The sequence below is a fragment of the Pelodiscus sinensis genome, chromosome 7 (assembly GCF_052426305.1).
Source record: "Pelodiscus sinensis isolate ZL-2025 chromosome 7, ASM5242630v1, whole genome shotgun sequence".
NCBI lineage: Eukaryota > Metazoa > Chordata > Testudines > Trionychidae > Pelodiscus > Pelodiscus sinensis.
In genome coordinates this window covers 34617992-34637967 of record NC_143058.1, presented here as the reverse complement: position 1 = coordinate 34637967, position 19976 = coordinate 34617992, and the positions used below count along the sequence as shown (strand labels likewise).

Here is a 19976-nt window from a genome sequence, read left to right as displayed (position 1 = left end):
TGGAGATCAAACCCCTTTTCTTGGTGTATCCCAGATCACCAGTGCTGAGCCTTCACCACAGCATGGTGTGGGAACCCACCGCAGTTGTGAATGATCATTGTGCCTTTTCCCTCTGTGGCGCTGTGCTGTCCTCACAGACACAGACCGGAACACTGACCACCACCACCACCCTCTGGGTGCAGAGCTTTTTTTTTTTTTTTTTTTTAGAACCTTTGACAGGTAAACTGTAAACTTGTGTAGGGTGGTGTGCACAGTTTCGGGCTGGGTGCAAAGGATCTGCATGCCTGGTGCAATTTTGGTACTGAGTGCAGACACTCAAAGCGGGAAAAGTTTAACTGTCAGTCCAGAAACTCCATTTTGTTTTCAGTTACTGATGGCAGCAACTGCTCCTTTAAGTGTGCACCTTACCCACATCCTATTTACAACAATTACATTATAAACATAATAAACAAATCAACATTATAACACCACTCTAACATTTCCCCTCATCAGTGGTTAATTCACAGGTGGCACATCAGGAATATAACCATTGCCAGCAACATACTAACATAAACAATTTACAGCATCTCTCATAGACATCATAACAAACTGTTACAACAATAACCACTTACAACCATGCCTTATATCAAAACCCTCAAATCAAGCAACTAGAAATCCTTTTTACACCATTTTCTCTTTATAGTACAAACATACATGGTGATAAGAGACATAAATGATCACACATATTTGCAGTAACAAATAAATAAATACAGGATTGGAAAATAATGATACAATATTATCCAAGCTCATTGAAGTCTCCCACCAACTTAATTCTTTCTTTTACTACCCTTGATACATTCCTGATTTCATTGATGGCATGTTGAGCCACAATATTCATGTTGTCACCTTCTTTTACCAAACTTTTCACAAGACTAGTTAGATTTTCATGATGGATAATTTGTTGAATTGCCATTAAGTTAGGACCAATATTTATTGGGTCTATGTGTCGATATACCTTAAAATCTGTTTGAACAGTTTCCACTGATGGATCGTGTAATAGCAAATTCACATCATAACCCTTAATTCTACTAATTTTACATAAACACAGATTGGGATATCCTGAGTTCTCTATTGGATAAAAGGTATTAACATAAAACCGTGGACATAGGCTTCAGATACAAATGCAGTATTTGTCTGTTTGGGCGATAACAGAAATGTTTTGGTGCACAGAGGAAGGACGTCTTAGCTCGTAATTACACACCCCTTCCTCCATATTTAGACAAATATGGGAATTTTCCCACAGCCCAGTCGTACACTTGTATCCCAGTTCAGGTTGTTCGATACATGCTTGTAGGTTAACCGTTTTATAAGATCCGTTTCTGGCATGAACCCACTTTCGGTCATTCAGTGGCATCATAATTGAATGATGAACATAGAGGCCTAATGGAATAATTGGATAAATTAGGTCTTCATTTGCTTGATGTAAGGAGATTATCAATGCTGTGATCTTCTCCTCTTCAGGATGATACACGAAGTCAACCATTCACCACCATTAGTGATGAGTTTGCTCCAACGTAGTAGATTTTTCCAACAACACCTTCTTTATCTCTACCGGAATCTTGCCCTCTATTCCATCTCTTATTATATCCTTTGTGATATCAGTCAACAGACTTTGAGCCTGTATACAAGACAGGGCGATGGATAAGTTCTTTTGCATAGTTCCCAAGACGTTGAGAATGGTGATGTGATCCTGCTCTTGTATGCTGAGCCAGGTGGGGAGTAATTTAGTTACATCGACTTCAACTTGATTCAAAGTGAGTAGTGCTTGATTTACAGTGTTGGATAGTGCCAAAAAACTATGGTTTAATTGACTTAATTTATGTGCAAGACAAACTTGATTAGTGGTGTTAAATATTCCCATGCCAGCTCCTATTCCTCCTATGATCCTTGCTGCAAGATCTCTCTGGGTTCTTTGACAACTCCACAGTCTGTGCGCTCTGCTTTTATGGTGCCACAGCCATTAATGTCAACAGGAACATAGCCCCCCACACCACAAACTCCCATTGTATCCTATGGGGAGCACGGGCACTTGGCGATCTTCTCAACACTGAACTCTCCCATTCTGAGTGAGGATAAACAACCTCATTCCCCATTCTCTGATTATTCAGAATCACCCTCCGCCCATCAATGAAGAGGGATGACGGGTTAGTGCTCACCCTGCTCTTACTAAAGCACCAGTGCTCCTTGGGCCCCGTACCTGTGGATACCAGCACCAGTGTCTTACCTTCCACAGTGGCAACAGCATAAAAAGATCACATAAGACTAAACACATGATAAGAGCTCTCTCTCTTCTCACCCAATCATCTCAAAAGGGCAGAGGGAAAAAGGATACCGAATGTCATGGGTCACCAAACTCACTCTCTGGTGCTTTATCCCACACAAACCCACCGTCTTGCATGGATGAGGCCATTGCACCACCATCCTCTAATAATACTGAGGACATTTCTTCTTTTCGAGACCTTTTTTAAGAGAGTCGCACTTGACCTAAATATCCCCATGGAGGAAGTACAAGACTCCAACCATGAGCTCACAAATATCCTCCAAGCGACCCCATCTACCAAAATTGCTCTCCCCAATCAATTCAGTTTTACTCGACCCCACAAAGACCTCGTGGCAAACACCTGCCTCAATTCCACCTACCCTCTAAAAAGGCAAACCACAAGTATTATGTCTCTTCCAAGGGCTCTGAATTTCTCTTCACTCGCCCACCACCCAACTCCCCGATAGTGGATACTGCTCAACAGAAAAATAAACAACAGAACCTCTCCACCCCATTTGAGAGGGACAGTAAATGGCTCGACTCATTGGGAAAGAGGGTGTATGCCTCGGCTACGCTACAAAGTAGCTAACTATGCAGGACTCCTTAGTAAATATGACTTCAACAATTATGCAAATAAAATTAAACACTTTTATTGAAGAAATAGCTGATGACAAAACAGCACAACTTAGGGCCATAGTCGCAAAAGGCCAAACAATATCATGTCCTTGACGCAGCAGACATGGCCACGAGAACAATGGCCATGGCAGTGGTAATGCAAATAGATACATGGTTTAATTCCTCTTCCTTTTCATGCCAAATCCAACCATCAGTTGAGGATCTGCCCTTCAAGGGTGAGAAGCTCTTCTCCACAAAAATGAACAAAATCTTGCACTCAATGAAAGATTCTAGGGTGACGCTACACTTCCTGGGAATCCAGACAGCTGGAATAAGAACAATGCAATATAGCTATCAACCATACCCAAGAAGATACCCCCAATTTACATATCATTACCAAAGACCGGATCAACCACCTTACCAACAACGTGGTCGAAATAGACAACAACGCCACCGTTCCCAGAACAACACTCCCAGCTATCCATCCCAACCAAATAAGAGAATTTAAACCAGATGTCGAGAGACCGAAAACCACATTATGTGCTCCAGAGAGCCAAAATGTAGTTAAACACTTTCACGATCGCCTGCTACCATTTTTACAACAATGGCAAGCCATTACATACGCTAGGTGGATAATACAAACAATTTCTTCAGGATACACTAGCCCTTCCCTTTCTCTCCCCCCACCACACCCACCCACCTTGTCCCTTCTCAGGGACCCCTCTCACGAGACCATCTTACAACATGAGGTGGACCGTCTGCTCCAATTAGTAGCCATAGAACCTATCTCTCCAGAATTCCAAAGAATCGGCTTTTATTCTCACTATTTCCTCACAGAAAAGAAAACAGGTGTTTGGCACCCAATCCTCAACTTGAGGGTGCTGAACAAATATGTAAAAAGGCAAAAATTTAAAATGGTTACTCTGACGACCATTATCCCTCAACTGGGGTTGAGTTTTGCCCATTTGCAGTGGTAGAGAATTTTGCTAAAAGTAGGGAGCGGTGAACTTGACACATTAACTACTGAAATAGCATGTGCTGCACATTGTGTTTTAAAAGGAAATATTTAAATTTACTGTTCTTTGTATTATTTTAAGTTCTGTATTTGTATCTGTAGAAAAAACTGTACTCTTTGTAAAGAAGTTTATATTGCATGTGTTTATAGTTAAAACCTAGGCATTTGGATTTCTTTTCTGATAATTTTATTATGAGTATAAGGAGATCCTGGTCAGTATTTTATTTTGTACTGTGCAGTTATGATAGTTCTTTGATTAGTAAAGAAAATAAAATACAAAAGTACCTTAATTCATTTATGCATGGAAAGAGGGGTGTGGGTTTGCTTGAGATTTCCATTTCAATCCAACAATAAAGCCCAGCCATGTAGCCAATAGAACGTATTCAAGATCTAATACTTTACACTTTTTAAACAGACTTCACCAGATGTCTGTGCAGGGAGGGGATTTATTACCATGTTGTTGATGCCATATCTTGATTGTAACCTGAGACAATGAACCCTTGTATAAATTTCTGCTATGGATTTTATTACTATTTACATTGCAGTGATATCTTGAAGCAAGTCATAGACCCAGGACCCAGCTGTGCTATGTGCTGTAGAAATAGATCAAATTAGAACAGGTTGTCCCTGGCCCATGAAATGTTGCTGATTAATTGCTGATTAATTGCCTTTGTAACTTGTTTTTTTCTTAAATGGCACTTGTGTTAGAATATCACTCAGCATACTGAAAATGTGCCTGTAGCGCAACCCTAATATAAATAGGTATATCTGTATTATTTATAATATCTTGCTATATCAACATTTATAGTATCTTCTCATGTAATATGATGGTGCATTCAGGTTTCACAGTAAAGCAACTAAACCCAGATATCTTTGTTTGTTTTTGGCTTCAAGAAGCCATTAATGCAAGTGAAACAATGTGAGTGCTCATCATTTCACCATCTAGAAGTGATTATAAGTTAGTCTTGACTAGAAATTTTTGTTTGTTGGGAATTTTAAAACATGTTTAAAATTTTCAGTTCAACTGAAAACCAACATTTTTAAATTTTTTAGTGACCCAAAAAGTGTAATATTGCAATAGCATTAATAATATTTGGGGTTAAAATAAAACTTGAAGTTGTAACAAATATAAAGGGAATTTTTAAACAAATATTATTCAAACCAGAAATTCAGAAGGTTTAATTTGAAAATGTTAAAATATTTTCATATTTTCTTTATATTTTTTCTTTTCTAAATGAACATTTCAGCAAAATTGACACATTCAAAAAATATTTTGATATCTCTGAATTTGCATTCCATCCTCTTCCCCAAACATAAGTTTTGTATGAAAAATGTTGCTTAACACTAGTTCTGGGATGGCACGAGCTGAGCCTCATATAGTAACACAATACTTTTGCTCACTTCAGCCACAAAACTTTGAGATTTCTAATAGTTACTTCTTTATCAGTAGCATTAACTCTAACCTATTGACCCCAATAATATAAATACATGCCACCATGCTATACTGAAGAATTGTGTGCGGTTTTGTTTCTACTTTAAAAAAAAATGAAATTTCAGAGAATCGTGATGGTATACGTTGTAATTGTTTGAATGCTAGCACTGAAATTTTGTTTTATATACACACAAGGAACCTGGATTAATGTAGATATTATGATTTTTTGGGAGGCAAGCCGTGGTGTGATTAAGAGGTCATTTCCTTCATTTGTAATGATTTCATTAGCTAGAAAATGTAATCTTGAAGATCCTTAACGTAGCTTTGAGTAGGGATTTCCACTTTTTAAAAAAATATCATGGTGTGTAAAGATTGCAGGAGAGCAGCTCTTTTTCACTGACCAAACAAACCACACCCATAGCAAAGATCACTGCAGTGGGACTTCCCTTATTCACCCTGTCTGCTGTCTGTACTTTAGGGAGGCTGGCAATAATAACTCAGTGGGATATTGTTACAGGATTGTGGGTAGTGTTCCCCTCTAAGCTGCACGGCAGCACGGCTGCTTCTTTGAGGAGTGTCCCTGTGAGTGCTCCACTTAGGTGCGCCAGAACTGCTGTGCCTATGGTCGGCAGACTTTTGATGGCAGTGCCCCCCTGGTTAGCTATGCATGCAGAGTGCTGGCGAGTGACACTTGAAACAGTCATCCCGCGTGCACAGCCAACCACCTGCTCAGTTCTTCTCTGACCACCTCTGGTTTTGGTTGCAACAGAGCTGTTGTCCTCATTTACCTTGGCCTATAACTTAGTGTTAGCTGTTAGTATTAAGTTGCTTAGCTTAGCTTCTCATTTTTTCTTCTTATATTTAAAAATTATTAGTAATTTTTTTAAAGAAAGAAAGAAAGAAAGAAAGAAAGAAGAGAGGGATTCTCTCCTCCGCTTCACAGAAGCCACAGGTTCTATGTTGCCTGCACAGAACCATGGTTTCTCACAATAAAAGACTACGTCAAAACAGACTTTTTCCCAAGACTTTTGCCTGGTTCTCCTGCCTCGGTCAAGAGCACAATACACAGCAGTGCAAACACTGCCTGAAATTTACCAGCATGACAAGGAAAGCCAGAGAGCTGCAACTTAAAATGATGCAGCTAGAGAGAGACTCAAGAGGTGCCCTTGAACAAGGTAAAATCTCACCCCGCTCCCCACACTCACGTCCCCTGCGGAGGCTCACACTAGAGAGGTGACTACTCTCTCAAGCCCCAGGGACAAAGACAGGGCTCAAACTCCCGGGAAGAGGTCCTACTCATCAGCAGATTTTGACTCCCTGCTCAGGAAGCACTTTGCAAACAAGAAGTCTGTCTCTCCACCTGCTGCAGCTAAGCTGCCGGAGAAACAGACAGGGAATGGAGCTGGTACTCACAAAAGCCGGGACCCCAAAGAGAAGGTCCGATTTTCCCCCTTTAAGGCACGCGCGGCACGGAGTCTGCGTTAGCGGACATTAAAAAATGGCAGTGCCCGGCTTTATGCAAATGAAGCCCTGGAAATTCAAATCCCGGGCTTCATTTGCAACTCCGGTTTCCTACATTACCACCCTAGTTCGAACTAGAGTGGTAGTGTAGACATTCCCTAAGAGAGTAGCAGTCGCAGCAGACATATCGCTGTCATCTATGCCCGAGACTCAGCACAAGCTAATGAATATCTTGCACACCTCGCCACAGGCTAAGCTAGCAATTCCCATGAATGAAGCACTTGTGGATCCCACCAAAACCCTGTGGCAGACGCCAGAAACAATCCCACCGACTAGCAAATGATCTGATCTCAAGTATGATGTGGCTCCAAAAGGTCTTATTCTTATTCTTATTCTTGCACCCCATGCCAAATTCTTTAGTGGTCAAAGCAGTCAACTAGAAGGGCAAGCAGCAGGTCATACGTACAGTCCCACACAACAAGGATTGCAAGCATATGGACCTAATGGACAGACAAGCCTACTTGTCTGCTAACCTCCAACTCAGAATCACAAACTACGTGGTCCTCCTTGCAAAGTACACACATCGTATATTCGATCAACTGTCAACCTTTTTTGGAGATCTTCCTGACAACAAAGAGTGATACAATGTGAACATGAAGGAAAGGGCATTGATCTCCACAACAGCCCTGCAGGCCTCACTAGATTCAATGAACACGGCCTCGAGGTCCTTAGCGTCGGCAGTCATCATGAGGCATACTTCGTGGCTCCAACAGTCCACACTCACCTGGTGGACGCTGCATGACAATGTGTACAGTGGGGTACCTTTTCAGCAACCACCCACAACACTAACAATCAGTACAGACACCTCTTTGATAGGCTGGGGAGCTCATCTGAGTAAACACATCATACAAGCCTGATGGGACAAGGAGGAGGTCCACAAACATATAAGCCTGCTTGAACTCAGGTCAGTGTGCAATGCCTGCATTCACTTCTGGCATCTAATTCAGAACAAAACGGTACAAATATTAACGGACAACACTGCAACAATGTATTGTATCAATTGAAAGGGGAAGCTCAATCTTACCAACTATTTCAGGAAGCAGTGAAGCTGTGGGAATAGTGCATTCTGAAAAACATAACACTGAAACCTAACTTCCACACAAGGACAACGTCCTGGCATACAGCCTCAGCAGAGACTTTGTGCACAACCATGAGTGGGAGATCAACCCCACAGTACTGAATCATCTATTCCAAAAATGGGGAACCCCTTTGGTAGACCTGTTTGCTACGCACACAAAAAAGAGGTGCCCATACTACTGTTCAAGAGTGGGCATAAGCCGCCAATCCTTAGTAGATGCATTCAGCATAAAATGGCAAGCACCCCTTTGTATGAATTCCCACCATTCCTGCTGATCCAGTGCATGATGCTGAAAATCACACAGGACAAAACAAAAGTCATACTTGTAGCCCTGAGGTGGCCCAGACAGACTTGGTACCCGTACCTACAGCAGATGACCATACAGTCTCCCACTTGTCTGGTCTCTCCTGAAACAACAGAATGGGCAGAAGCACTACCCAGATGTACACACACTCCATCTCCACGTATTGATGCTGGCTGATTGATGCCTTCGGAGGTGGATTATCCCGAGGGATATGAAGCAAATCCTTGTGAACTGTCTCAGGACTGCAACTAGAAAAACATACAAACAAAAATGTCATTTCTTCAAATTATGGTGCCGTGATCACCCCCGAATAGAGGCAGGGGTCTTGAGGATACTTGTTGGTACTACATAAAACAGAACTATCACTAAGTTAAATTAAAGTGCATCTCACTGCGGCGCTACACTCTCCAATACAGAGATACTCCGTTTTCGCTCACCCGTCCACCAAGAGATTCCTATGTGGCCTACAAAACATGTTTGCCCCACAATGGGGCCTAATTCCAGCTTAGAACCTCAGTCTCATCCTGAGGGCTCTTATGGGCAAACCTTTTGAACCACTAACCACTTACTTCCTTCTACACCTGTCAATGAAGATCAGCTTTCTTAGTGGCAATTATCTCTGCAAGAAGAGTGGGCGAGATAGGAGAACTAATGACACACCCTCCTTATACTATTTTTCATAAGAACAAGGTGGTCCTACATACTCACCCTAGGTGAGTAGGCCTAGTTCTAGTACCGTGCAAGAACCATCACCATGCCGATGAGAGGAGATGAAGTGATTTCTCTTCATGACTTGCTTAATCTTTGCAGACTCAGAAACCTATAGGATGAAGTAATTACCAACAAACAGAATAGAAAATTGATGGCTCCTATCATACTCAGGACTTTTCTGTCCCAGGGGCCTTGATTTGAATACTTGCTTTTCTCTCCCAGGTGCCTTGATTCAAATGCTTTTTTAAAAAAAATTAAAATGGATATTTTTATTTAAATTGGATTTTTATTTTTTTAATAGTAAAATGCTATTTTTTTCATTTAAAAGTAATAGTTTAAATTAGGGCTGTGAAACTATTAAAAAATTAATAGCGATTAATTATGTGCAACTTCCCTCTGAAATGCAGCGGTGGCATTTCAATGGGGCAGCTCTGCATGGAGCCCAGGTTCAGCTGGAGTCCCCAGCTGACCCCTGGCTCCATTCAGCGCTGCCTCTTTAAGGTGCTGGAGCAGCACTTCAAAGGGGCAGCACAAGCAGAGCCAGGGATCAGCAGAGTTAGAGTGGCACTTTAAAGGGGCTTTGCAACGCAGAGCAGTGGATCATCTGGGCACTTCAAAGAGGCAGCATTAACACTTGTAATTAACGCGTTAATTTTTTTAATGCATTAATCCTGTCCTGCGTTAATCGCAGGCGTTAACGCAGGTCAATTGATAGCCCTAGTTACTGTGAAATCTTATCACAAACATGCCTACACCTACAGTTAGAGTCTCATAAAAATGATTTAAAGGCTCTATAGTCTGTCTACCTATCTACCCACTTTTTCTTCTTTAAAGTTGTGGGCTTTCAATTTCTGTTTCTCAGCAGACTACCATTTGCAAAGAGAGGCACAAACTAGATAGGATTGTTTCTGTTCTGTGCTTATGTGGTGGTAGACCTGGGCCAAGCATGGCAGAGTTAGTTAAATCATTGTCTGAAGAGAGAGACAATATATAGAAAAGGACTGAGGCATTATAGAAAGGAACAGTGGAGTGGACCAGAGAGAAAAGGGGAAGATACTATTCAGCACAGACACAGCTTCCTATTTCCCCCCTCACACTTTTGCCATAGAAAAACTTTTATGGTTTCTGAGCATGAGACCCGCTATCTACTAATATTTTGAAGAAATTTGCTCCCTGGGTAAAAAAGGAAAAGTGTGTAAAGTACAAGAAGAGGATGCAGGGCCTAGCTGCAAGAATCAACATAAGGAAAACTGCTTGTTGGGAGAAAACGATGTGGACAAAGATATTCATATGTCTGAAGAACAATGTGGATCAACTTTGCAGTGTATTGTAGTAAAAGGCAGAATGTGTCGTGAAGAATAAGTGTGATTTAACAAGTAAATTCCCAAGCTGTTTGCTATGTTGGATTTTGCTAGGAAAAAAGTTTAGATTAGATAATCCTTATGGCTTGTTTAATTAGTTAATTAGGTTTAGAACCACCCAAGTATACAGTAGAGAAATCTGGAATTGCTAGTTGCTGCTGTCATTTTCTTATTTTATATTGCATAATAAAGTCTCTTATTTTAGAATATCAGGGTCACAGACCATAATGGTGATGCTATTAGTCTATTCCCTATTTTACTTCAGGATAACTCATCTTTCCCAAGGGAACCCCATACTTATAATTGTTTTCAGTGGGGCTTACTCCAAAATTAAATGCACTCTAAGCACAATCTTAGCTTTTTTTTAGTAAATTGGAAACAGATCTTCATCAAAATGACAGTGGGAGTGGAGAGGATGAGAGCTAGTTGTAGATGTTTTAACAACATCCTGCATTTAGTGTTCTGAGGAATTATCTGTGAGTTAATGAAATTTGAAAATAATAAAAAAAAGTTTAAGGACAGCCATCAGCTAGCAACTCAGGAGGCTGCTACAATTGTATATGAAACATTTATGTAACATGTAAGATTTAGTTTAATAAAATATAAGGACTATTGTGTTGGTGTGTATGATTTAATTCTTACCATTCCTAAGGTACTACTGCTGCTGCAGCTGCTTGACACAGGCAATGAGTATTATGTACTATTTCCTAAATGAATAAAAATCAAGTTATTTTAAAAAGTTTAACAAAGTGTATGCTCTTAGATGTTGTAAAATGTTATACTGAGCTGCAAATTAATATATTTTAGTGATCAGATGTGCACCATTGTTTGAAGAAGTATCAGTGGAAAACTGAATTTAAATCAGTGATTTTTTTTAAGTAATTTAAATCAATGATTTAAATAACCTTGATTTAAATCAGTTGATCCTGGAGTTCATTGCAGAAAAAATAAAAAGATAAACTTAACAATTCAGGTACCATTTGTGGAGTTCCTATGCTCTTTCCATGCCGCAGGAGCTCACATGGCATGTGGGAATGACCTTGACTGAAAGTGTTGTGGCCACTGTTTCACAGGCTCATTTAAATATTTATTTTTACTCTGTAATGCATAATTCCACTCACTCTTCTGAAGAATATAGGTATGGGTGTCTAAGTTCAGACTATTCATCTTGATAGATTAGTTTCCACTAAAAATAAAAGCATACAGCACTTCATACAGCATACTTAATCCAGATCAGATATAGCTGGGTTAAATATTGGCTGCTCCTAGGAATGTACTTTGGGCTATGCAATATGCTCAGAGGTATTGTGTGGTCCCAGGTAGCAAGATCAGTGAAGGTTCAAGAATGACCATGCTCCTAGCCCTCAAATGTCTTCAAGAGCTAAGCAATGGATAGAAAGGAGCAATGAGGATTTTACTGTCCCTAATATTCCCTGAATAATCAAAGGTGAAAATAAGATGATGAACTGGTAAGAGACTGGCTGGTTGCGGGTAGGGGTCTGGATGCTGCCAGCATACTGGGCTGCACAGCCACACAGAATCCTGGTGCCAGGTTGGGCAACGCAGTCCCTGCCACACCGGCCAGCCCCCAGGGATCTGGCGGCTGGGCAAGTGTAGAACCTCCCTCCTATGGGATCCAGCAACTGGGCAGTGCTGTGGCTGCACTTCCAACTCAGAGCGCCCCACATATACCCACAATCCCCTGCCCTAAGCCCACCACAACCCTCTGACTCCCGCAGCCTCGTGCTCTCCATAATTTTGCCCTGAGCCCCCCATCTCTGCCTTGACTCTTGCACCCCCACGCTGAGTACCTGACATCTCCCAACCCCCTGCCCTGATTCCTGAGCCCCTAGAACTCCATCCCACACTTAAATTTCTTTGCACGTACTCTCCTATTTAAAAACCCCTGCCCTAACCCTCCCCCACTGGGAGATTGTAATATGATAGTACCTATAAGAAATTTAAGTTACTTTCATCCCTGTTTAAGCAAAATGCATCAGAGCACCAGATCCCCTATTTCTACCTATCCCTACACATTTTCACTACTGCAAGTCAGATTTAATCTACACTGTATATTTTTGTACTGTTATCAGGGTGCTTCTTTTTTCTAAATTAGTATAAAAGAAAAACTGTTGTGGCTGCCGAAACACAAACCCATAGTCATAGTTTGCATTTTTAGTGCTTTCCGAGCTGCATCTGATATTTGCTAATGTTAACATAAAACACCAAACACAATTATAGTTCAAAATAATCAACTGGAATCCATGAAAGATTCAACAAAAGTGTACTTATGTACACTTGCTCCTTTCTTTAAAAATAATTGTGGCTCTTTTCTCACTTTTTTCATTCATGTAAAAAAATATTTTATATTCTTGTTGTTTAAAAGGGTTCAAAGATATTTTTCCCCTTACAGGAAAAAATTAAGAGAATTCAGCAAATCAGAATGGAAAAAGAACTTCGGGCTCAGCAAATTTTAGAGGTAGAAACACATTTTTTTAAAATGTGGTCTTATGTTTCCAGAACATTGTAATTTAAGAAAACAGCATTAACTGCATGTTTGTTGCAACTAGATTTAAGTAGTGTCTGCTTCAGGAATTCCACAGTCTTGATTCAAATTGCTAACTGTCTCACTATTTCTGCAATTCTAAGAATACTGATTCATAGTTTAGGCTGTGATCCCAATCATGCAGTTATTTACACATATGCCTAGTTTTAAACAGAACAATCTTATTCACTGCAAAAGGAATGCACATGCTTACAATTAAGCAATTATGAATTTGTAGAATCAGGGAGTAAAATAGCATATTACAATCTACATTATATGAAATTTAGTTTGACTGTGAAATGGATTTAAAACTTTTTTTTAAAAGTTAAATTACAGTAGCAAAGATGCCAAATATTTAACATTTGACTGTGACTTGATATTTGTACAGCATGATTCTGATCTTCAAAAATATGCATGATCGATTTTTAAAGACAGAAGCTTCCATATTGTATATGGTTGCTTCATATAAAGAATCCATATTACTCCCAAGTAAATTAAAAGAATTTAAATTTAAGATTTCTGTTTCAGATCTCTGTTTCTGATCTGTCTCACAGCAGATTTCTTTTTGGTTTCAGTTGTCTTCTACTATAACTGATATTGTTATAAATTAAATGGATGGGAATATTATTCCTAAAATGTGTGTTTGAGTACTTTACATTGGCTTCAACAGAACATTTTCAGTTACATCAAATATGTATTTTAAAATGAAAAAGTGGTAAATCATTGATTGCTAAAGTTTTTAACCCACTGTTTTATATAATGATTAGAATTTTAATCTTTCTAATATTTTAAAAATAACTAGTTTCCTATGTACTGTCTATCTTAGTTACAAATATCCAATTAAACTAAATCTTGAATGTGACTTCATAATTTGACTTGACTTAAAAAAAAGTAAATTGTGAACTTACTGATAATGCAAAATGTACTGGGGAAGAAATCTGTTACAATGTACATATAATATGTGGTATTGTTTTGCACATTGTGTGGCATGTAGTTTTATTTCTAGTCTGAGATTATTTTCAAGTTTTAGTGGTGCTGTTGCATGACCTTGAGACCTGTTTTGCATGCACAGGCTAAAAAGAAAAAGAAGGAAGAAGCGGCAAATGCCAAATTATTGGAGGCCGAGAAACGAATAAAGGTTAGTTTAGATGAGCATAAGTGTTTTTATTTTCAAAATTAAAAAAAACAACCTGTGTGATTGTGCATTATAATTGTGAACTAACATAAGGACTGTAAAAACTTGAAAAACAATGAATGGTCCTGAAGCACATTAGAAACTAACAAGAACTGTAGTTACAGCAGAATTTTTTTTATAAGGTATTATTATATTTACAATAAAATGTAGAATAAGTATTGTGTGTGTGTGTGTGTGTGTGTGTGCGCGCGCGTATGCATATACATATATATGTGCATGCATGCATCTATATATATAAAAAATAGAAGCATCAGTAGTAGAGATTACCTTATTCTTCATTGAGCAGTTTTAAAAATGCTCACTAACCCCTTATGAAATACTGCATTCAGTGTCTCTTCTATTTTATGTTGAGTCTAATGAAAAATTCTGTTGCTATTTGTGTAACATTGCGGTCAAATATCGTATTTCTTCCTCTCGGGTATGTCTACACAGCAGCGTTATTTAGGAATAACGGACGTTATTCCAAAATAACAAAATGCGCCACAAGCCTTTATTCTAAAATAATGTTGAGCTGGAGGACTTCTTACTCCTGACTTATGGTAACCCTCATTTCACAAGGAGTAAGGAAAGTTGAAGAGTGTTCTTCCGTTGACTTCCTGCTATGCAGAGAGCGCCAAAAATCAACTTAAGGTACACAATTGAAGTAGCTGAAGTTGCGTAGTTTAATTCAACTTTAGCCCTGCTTTATAGACGTTCCCTCAGTGATGAAAAACTTACTTGCTGTATTTGGAAATCATTTACTTGCAGTGTAGCCAAAGGTTATGGCATCTCTCGATGCTCAGCTCACTAGATATGGTGGTATAAATTGCTCCAGTATTATACAGTATTTGAAAATAAAGGGGTAAAGAGAATCTGAGAATGCAGATTCTTATTATTTCTAATAATATTTGTCAGGTATTTGACAAATATCTTTTTGTTTTTATGTTTAAGGAAAAAGAGATGCGAAGGCAACAGGCTGTTCTTCTGAAACATCAGGTTAGTATGCATACAGTTATCAGAACAGTAGCAAATGCTAATTTTTAACTGCTGTTTAAGCTATTTGGGGGAAAAGTCTTCAAAATATTTTCAATATAAGTTTTTAATTTTGATTCCTGCTTAACTTTTTCTTTCATCTTATGGTTTTATTGCCTTGCTTTGGTGTTGGGGTCTCTTTGTGGGGTTTATAAAGTGGTTTTATGACTTTGTGATTTCTGTTTCATAATGTTGTGCCAACTCTTTCTACCAGGAGTTGGAGAGGCATAGACTAGATATGGTATGGGTATGTTTATTTTTGTACATCTAACACCGCATTGTGATTTGGTTGTGATATGGTTGTCATAGCAATGCATAAAATGTAGCACTGGCTGCTGTCATATTACATACTGCTGCATGGCTTTACAGCACAGTGCATTGCATACATCTGCTTGTCTTATCTATTAAATAAAAAAGTACGACTTGTCTCAGACGTGTTATGAATTGAATTCTATGATCCATATATGAGGCTGTTGACTGGGAATCTACATTACTGATGTCACAACATGAGTTGGACCATTATGTAAAAATCAGTGATGAATTTATGCTAAATTGCATTTTACCTTCAATAGGAAATCACTGTACAAATTTTTTTTTACAACTCTTATCCCATTTGTTGGGATTCAGTAAAGAACTTTTAATATAGTTTTGAATTAGAACACTGTACAAATTGGATTGGAATACTGTACACTTTGGGACCATATCTTCCATCAGATTTGTACAGTGCTAAGCACACTAGCTTTCAATAAATGATAAATTCATAATATTTTAATCTGAAAATGAAACTAGGGATGAAATCCTGACCTCAGAGAAGTAAATGACAAATTCCCATTGTTTTCAGTGGGTCCAGGATTTTACTTTTGAACTTAAAAGTTAAAGGAAATTATCTAGTTTTTTTCTGTAGTACTGTAATTCATTTTCCATTCAGATTTGTTAAAATTGTGGTACAGCTTTTGTGGCTTTGCATTGAGAGATAGGCATTAATAAATAGGAATATCCTATTTCATTCATGTTTGTGTATGAACAATGGCTAGTTTAAGTAAAACTGGTCTCAGAGAAAAATTCAGCATACTTGTTTGTTGGGGTCATATTAGATTCCAGCAAGATTTTCTGTAAACATCAAATTAAAAACTTAATCATTTACTTAATGTATTTTAAATGATCAGAAATACAGCCTTCTATTCAATTGGCTATTCACTTAGTAATTGCAAGCTTTCTAATAGCAGATGTAAGGTAACTGACCTGTTCCAGCCAACCATTATGCTTTTTGTTCTGCCAGCTTATGAAGGAGCATCACAACTGACCATAAGTAAAGCTGAATGCTTTCTGTTTTACACTGTCTCCATGTTCATTGCTTTACCTTTTTGCTTTTGATTGTTCTTGTATTTGCTTTCTAAACCTGAACTAAAACATGCACAGACTTGGCCATTCTTGTCCTATATATAGTATATACTGTGATTTGTCTGTTAATGCTAAACTTGTTGTACTGAATTTTTAAAATAAAAAAGACACCTGTAACTGTGATTGAGTCTTGTTCTAATTTTATCTGTCTTAATAGGAACGAGAGAGGAGGAGGCAGCATATGATGCTTATGAGAGCCATGGAAGCACGTAAAAAAGCAGAAGTGAGTAGTCATTCAGCTCTGAAAAATTGTGCAGTTTTTTTCTTAACATTTTGACTGCTATCTACCTGCATTAACAGAACCTCTATAAACAAATGATACATCAAGAAAGCAGCTGACTTTTGAGTCAGGAATTACTTTTGCATCACAGAATATTTTTGGGTAGGTCATTTTAGACTTCAGAGCCATCTACCAAATGTGATTTCCCCACACATCCACAGTTTTTGCGTGTTAAGCCAATTACTGTATTGTCCAGAGCAAGGCATAAGGTTGGACATATGCTGCTCAGATTTCCCCAGACAACTGTACACATGTAAAAATACCCTTCTTATTCCAGTCATGGATTTCTCAGGTTTTTACCTATACTTGAAAAATGAGTATTTGAAAATATGTAAACTAACATGTTTTAATTAACACATTGTATATTCTAGATGTTAAGTGGTGTTCAGCTGCGTGTTAATTAAAACATGTTAGCAAACACAGCTCTTCCTTCCAGTATAGATGAAACTTCTAAACTGGCTGATTATGCCAGATTATATGGTGTTTTTATGAGATGGAGTACAACTGAAAAATTTCCGAAAACAAAAATTACAAACCTTTCTGCTGAAAACTATGCTATACTCAACCCTTTTAATTGTCTGCCATGAGCACTAGTTTTCATAACAGCCAACATGTGTGCTGATGACTAGTGTCTGTGTTGGTTTCATATAATCATAGAAATGTAGGGCTGGAATGGACCTTAAGAGGTCATCCATTTCAGTCCCCTGCACTGAGCCAGGACCATCACCATCCCTAACAAAGGTTTGTCCGTTAAAAATCTCCACTATTGAGGATGCCACAATCTCTCTTAAAAAGCCTATTCAACCATTATAGTTGAAATTTTCCCCCCAAATATCTAACCTAAAAGTAGTTTGACTTCAGAGGGAGTGCACGACTCGTACAGTCAGTGTTGTGTGAAATCAGCGCTCACCTCACCTCACATGGTCTTGCTTTACATGCATGTCACTTCTGTAATATTGGTAGGAAAAAAAATTATCAGAAATCACTGGAATGTGGCAACCCTACAATGCCTGGGAAATGGTAAACAAAATGTCTTATGGGCCACACACAGAATCCTGATGGCTGCATGCGGCCCATTGGTTGCAGGTTGCTCACCACTGGTATATAGGCTATGTCTTAAACCAGGGGTGGCTAACCAGTTAGAGACGACGAGCCAAAATAGCTGTGGATAAAGTGCAAAGAGCCATTCATTATATATTTATTTTTATATATCTATATATAGGCATAGTACTCAAAGTATATTGATAAAAATAACATTACAGGACATTTCAGACAAAAACCAATTAAAAAGTCTCTAGTCACTTAAAAAATTCACAGACAGTCCATAGATCTTCAGAGAACTTGACAAGGAACAAACATCAAATAAAAAAAATAACTCTTTAAAAATACAATAATATTCTCACCCTAAAAATAAGCATCCTGACCATGTATTTTAAATTTAATACGACTGCCCTATTATGTCCTGTGAGTTTTTTAAAATTAAACTGAACTGAGAAGTAAGTTAGCACAATTTGAAGTTCCTGTCTCACTCCAGCTTGTTGATCTCTGGTATGGTTTCCTCATTTTTTTTACTTATGAAGATTATGGCTTTTTTATAGTTTTTAAAATTCAGGTCTGTCCTAGCCTGCAAATATGAGAGGTTCAAAAACAATAAGGGAGAGAGAGACTCATATCTCAGAATAATTGCTTCAGTCTGGCAAACAATAGCCTTTGAATTTTCTTTAAAGAAAAACAGTGTAAACCTGGTACATGCTGATTCTTTTTTTGCCCTGGAATTTAAATATGACATCTGTGTTGGCTGCCTTATTCTGCACCTATGAAGACTTTGAGTTTAAGGTGCTTCAGCCCCCGCCGCTCTAACCCAATGCTCCTCCCCTCCCCCAGAGCCAGGCACCCCTCAGCCACTCCCCTCCCCACTCTAGCCCAATGCCCTCCCCCTCCCGCAGAGCCAGGCACCCCCAGGCCTCCTGCTCTAACCCAATGCCCCTTCCCTCTCCCCAGAGACAGGCACTCCTCAGGCACCATCACTCCCACTCTAACCCAATGCCTGGGTCTCTCCGGAGCTGCCACCGCCATGGCCACACTCTTCTGCCTTCAGGCGCTGTGGCATGTGCGCAGAGCAGGCAACTGTGAGCAGTCTGGGAGCGCAGCACCGAACTAGCCAGAGCTGCATTTCTTGGAACAAAGAGCCACATACAGCTTGAGAGCTGCAGGTTGGCCACCCCTGCCTTAAACTATTGTCATTTGTTCTGAAAGAAAATTTTACCTGGCAAATTAATCCAGGAAAAAAATTAGTTTCAATTTGCATTTTATTGTTAGGATTACTTCTATTCTTAAAATAAATTATGTGAAGACTAAAATAAAATGAAAAAATATACACATGAAAGTATCATGGCAAAATATAAATCAAGGTTTTAAGTATGCTCCTTGTAATGTATGCAATATTACATAAACTTTAGTGAGAATTTTGGCTGAGAACTGTAGAATAGCCCCTTCAGTTCTGATCTTGCACACAAGCTCTTAACATTATATAGGTAAGTAGGGCCAAGTAGTTTCTCAAACCTAGAGAGCTCTATGTAAACTTGAAAATAATTATTTTATTTGTATATTTATAGCTAGGTTTGAGGATATAAATGTAAATCCAGAAGCATGGATGTTTCCAATAGTTGCACATAGAATACATAATAAAAGACTATATATTTCTTAAAAAGGGGACATTTTAAAACAATCAAAATATTTAAATTTGCATTTTTCTACCACACTAGTGTGACTGCTGCTTAAATTCTCTTTTATGTATGCAGCAAAATATTTTTTAAGTTGAGGGATATCAGATTTCTAGATTCATGTTATACTAGTAAAATACCACTATATAGAAACATATATAAAGAAGTAAATGTTAAAATATTATTACATTCTATACATTTCTAAGAGATTAGTAACAAATGTACAATATAAAACAAAAGACAGAACTATGTATCACTTTAAAGACTAACAAGATGGTTTATTAGGTGATGAGCTTTCGTGGGCCATACCCACTTTCTCAGATCAATTTGTGGAAGAAAATTGGCACAACCCTATATACCAAAGTGACACAATCAAAAAAAGTGAACACATATAAAATTGACAAATCAAATTTTAGAACAGAGTGGGAGAGAGGGGGGAAGGTTAGTGCCTGTGAGGTAATGACATTAGGGGTGATAATTGAGGA

General features: G+C 38.6%; 1 protein-coding gene across 25 annotated transcripts in view; it reads left to right on the top strand.

Annotated features, from left to right (window-relative positions):
* The window catches only part of BAZ2B (bromodomain adjacent to zinc finger domain 2B), a 331616-nt gene that overhangs the window by 230280 nt on the left and 81360 nt on the right, over positions 1-19976 (top strand). For 18 of the 25 annotated variants that reach the window (XM_075933462.2, XM_075933455.2, XM_075933459.2 and 15 more), the window contains 5 exons: positions 12750-12815; positions 13954-14019; positions 15007-15051; positions 15302-15334; positions 16646-16711. In XM_075933462.2, coding sequence (XP_075789577.1) covers positions 12750-12815; positions 13954-14019; positions 15007-15051; positions 15302-15334; positions 16646-16711 — 276 coding nt within the window. The remainder of the gene's footprint in view (positions 1-12749; positions 12816-13953; positions 14020-15006; positions 15052-15301; positions 15335-16645; positions 16712-19976) is intronic. The other 7 variants (XM_075933473.2, XM_075933468.2, XM_025186533.3 and 4 more) reach the window with 2 other exon arrangements.